Below are 3,801 nucleotides of genomic sequence, written 5' to 3' on the forward strand. Positions count from 1 at the left end.
CTTTACCTCCAATCGCTCATTTTTTGGTGATAGTGTTTGTTTTTTTACAAGGGTAGGCTTGTTTGCTTTCTAAGGCCTTGTTTCTTGGGGGCAGGATGACAGCAAGGGGGTAAGCACAGGTGGCGGGGGGGGGGGGGGGGGGGGAGACTACGACACCCTGCGAGGGTCGCCCAGCGCTGCCCCCGGCCAACGTGGGGCGGGGGCTTCGCGCTGGGCGGACTGCGCAACTGTGCAAAGGTCCACTACTGGGACCGCAGGCTCACCCGGGGCCTCACGGCCCGCACCGAAGGGCGGCAACACGACCGTTCGAGGAGAGGCCCCGGGGCCCCGGCAACCGCGCCACCGCAGCCCGCCTCGCCCCGCCGCCCGGCTCACCAGGAGCCACACGCCCATTGGCCGAGAGCACGGCAGCCCGGGCCAATCACGCGGGGCGGCGGCCCAGCGCCCAATGGGAGCGTGGTGGGCGGGGCAGGAGGCGCGTGCGCAATGGGCTCTACGTGCGGCCCCGCCGGCGCTTCTGGGGGCCCGCCCGTGGCCGACCCTCGGCCCCCGGGGAGCTCGGGTTTCCCGCGCCGGGTGCGACCCTGCCCTGTGCTGGGGGTGTGGACGCGCTCCTGCTTTCTGACGGGGTGCGGGCCGGAGGTGCTGCAGGTGCACGGCCCCTCCCCCTCCCCCGCCGGCCCCGCCAGCCTGCCCCGGGTCAGTGCTCGCCCGCCCCTCCTCGGCCCCGGGCACCCGAACTCTCCAACCAGGAGTGGGAGCAGGAGGCGCTGTTCTGCCCGGGAAGGTCATTATTGTAGGAGAACCAGCGCTTCGCTACAAAAAAGAGACGCAAAATTTACGAGACGGCCCCCTCGGAGCGCGGAGGGCGACATCTGGCTGCGCATTCTGCGGCGGGCTGGGAGGGGGTCCCTTCACCCGAAGACAAAGGCGTCCCTGGGCCCGCGAGGCCGCAGCGGCGGGGGGTCCTGTCGCTCCTCCTCCGGGCGGGCGCGGGAGGCGGCGGCCTGCAGGTGCGCCCCCCGCCCCCCAAGGCAGGCCGGCCTCTCCCTCCTCCGGGCTCTCTTCCCTCCCTCCCTCCCTCTGCTCCAGCCCCTCGGCGGAGCGGCGAGAAAAGGCTTCGGGAGAATTTCCATTAAGTCGGCTCTGCTTCAGAATCTGAGCGGCTGCGACCCCCGCCCCTTCCGCGGAGACAACTTCTCCCGGGTTCTAAAGGCCCGCGGGGACCCGGAATCTCCAGCACAGGACCTTGCTCCGTCTCTCCTGCGGTCCGGTGCCCACGCGGCCGAGCGCTCGGATCCCCGCCCCCCGTCCGTGGCCGGCCGGCTCCCGCCTCGGGCCTGCCCAGGTGCCCAGGGCGGGGATCCGCACAAAAGCCGCAGGGACCCGCAGCTTCAGCACGTACACCCACCAGCACCACATGTGACCCGGCCCCAGCTGATGGAGAGTGAGGATGAGGCCCCCGGCCAGCCCTGGGCCTGCAGGAAGGGGAATGGGCTGAGTGACAGAGCCAAGCAGGTGCTGTCCCCACTCTAACGGGGAGCCCTTGGGTATGGGTGACACCTCGCCCCTGTGCACAATGGAAGCCAGGCTTCCGCAACAAGCATCACCCCATGTCCTCTCCCCTCCCCTCTCTGTTGCAGAGAGTACGGGGGGGGGGGGGGGGGGGGGAGGCGGCATATCTTACCTGTCCAGGGTCTCTGTACCCCAAGGGCTGCCTGGGTGTGCCTCAGAAACCCCAGGTCCTGGCAGGGGTGGAGGGCTGGGGAGGCAAACCTCTGTAAATTGGCTCCCAGCCTCAATGCTCTCTACCCACACTGGGAATCCCACTCAGCTGCCCAAACTGCATTGCTATACAATTGACACCTGCTCACCCAGCTCTCAGAAGAGAAGCCAGAGTCCTCCTAGGAGCCCACAGCCCCACGCCATCTGACCACCTCCCTGCTCTGGCTGTTCTGCAGTCGCTGGAATACACTCAGTCCTGTACTCACCCCAGGGCCTTTGCACCATCTATGTCTCTGGGGACCTCTCTTTTTCATCTAGGTGCCCCATGTCCTCCTTCAAATCTTTGTTGTCAAAGATTGCTCAAATGTTGTCTTCTCAGAGGGACCTCCTCTGGCCCCTCTGTAAACTGGCAACCCCCTCCCAGCTTTTTCTCCATAGCTCACACGCCCTCTGACATTCTCCAGTTTCCTGGTTGTTAAGTCTGTTTCCCTCTACTAGGTTTCGAGTTCTTTCTGCCCACTGTGTTTCTAGCTGTGTCCTGCATGCTTCCCACGAGGCCCTCCCTAAGTATTGGTTGACAATAAAGTAGTGAATATAAATCCACTATAAATCCGCAGACCACCTTTCCGATCAAGGTCAACCCTTCTCCCACCCCACCCCAAAACCCGTGCACGGCAACAAACTGGGCCACTGTGTATAACATTCTCAACACGTCAGAGGGTCTTTATTTAATCAGTGGAGAAAAACAGCACACCCCACTGTGGCTCCAGACAAGATGAAAAAGTGCTCCAGCCCCCCCCCGCCCCAAATCAGACACGCATGTCCAAATAACCAGGAAGGGTCACTTCTCACCTACCAGACTGGTACACTTTACAGGGTGGTCGTGGCTGGTGTTGGGCGTGCAGGGGAACGGTGCCTGTGGTGGGAGGGCGGGCAGTGGCCCCGCAGGGCCCTTGCAGGTTCATACTGAAGAGGTATAGCCAGCGAGGACCCTCCAGGCTCCTTGGATGCTGAAACCCAGGTGTAGGTCAGAGGGGTGTTCGGTGCACTGTGACTGCACAGGAGTTGGCCCCAGGGTAGCTGGTGAGACCTTCGCCCTGCCGGCTGGCCCCTCATTCCTTCTCCGTCTTTTTCCCCATGCAGCTTGTGTTGGATGCTCCGAGACACCAGCTGGGAGGAGAGCCACCTCTCTGGCCGGTGGGTTGGCAAGTCGGGGTGGTAGCGCCCCTCACGATCTCCGTGGAGGGGCTCACGGCCACCATGCGACTGGCGGGAGGCAGCCAGGACAGCCCCAGAAATACTTATTAAAGGGCCAATAAATCACAGCTCTGTCCACCTCCCCACGCTCTCCTCTCCGCGTTGCTGCCTGACTTTTTTATATTGATGCGTTTAATTTATCTCTAAAAATGGGCAAGACTGCTTGTTTGATTTCCACAGGGGCCACATGGGGCAGAGAGCTGACAAATTATCTCCTGACCCTGGAAGGCTGATGTAATGGGTCCCCAGCATTGAAGGCCCCGTTTCTGTCTCCCGGATGCTCCTTCGTTTGGCCCTGGGCCATTCCCCCCGTGCAGTATCACCAGAGCCTGTGCTGTCCTTAGCAGCTGGCTCATTTGTCCATAATGGTGGACACCCATGTCCAGAACACCCCTCCAGGCAGCAGTGCCTGGCCCTGGCCTCTCTTGTCCATGCCTCCCAGGGGGGCAGGTAGTCTCTGGGCTGAGGTGGGGGGGATGCTGACCTCTCCTCGGGACCGACGAGGCTGCAGGGACAGTTTGGTTGTTCTTTTGCCGAAATCACCAAGACAGGCAAGACCTGAGAGAATCACAAAAAAGGATTTGTTTTCAGCAAATTAATGTTCTCAGCAGAAAGAAACCTGAAAAGTATCCAAGGGAATTATTCGTCTAAACTGGACGGGTTGAGGCCATAGGAGTCTGAAGGCCTCCGAGAAGGGTTTCCAGAAGAATCCCGGCAGTAGAGCCACGTTCTGCTTTCCAGGTGTGGCCCTCAAGCTGCTTCAATGGACGTGAGGACGGACTTGAGGCATCTTTTTTTTTTTTTTAATTTTTTTTTTTA

At 61.4% G+C, this 3,801-nt stretch overlaps 1 protein-coding gene across 1 annotated transcript; it reads left to right on the top strand.

Annotated features, from left to right (window-relative positions):
• Positions 1–486: 486 nt before the first annotated feature.
• Positions 487–3,065, top strand: LOC113597004 (uncharacterized). Its single transcript, XM_053212227.1, has 2 exons — positions 487–1,523; positions 1,743–3,065. Exons 1-2 carry the CDS (start codon positions 487–489, stop codon positions 1,861–1,863), a joined length of 1,158 nt encoding a protein of 385 aa, XP_053068202.1. The 3' UTR covers positions 1,864–3,065.
• The last annotated feature ends 736 nt before the right edge of the window (positions 3,066–3,801 follow it).

Source organism: Acinonyx jubatus, chromosome E1 (assembly GCF_027475565.1).
Source record: "Acinonyx jubatus isolate Ajub_Pintada_27869175 chromosome E1, VMU_Ajub_asm_v1.0, whole genome shotgun sequence".
NCBI classification, from domain to species: domain Eukaryota; kingdom Metazoa; phylum Chordata; class Mammalia; order Carnivora; family Felidae; genus Acinonyx; species Acinonyx jubatus.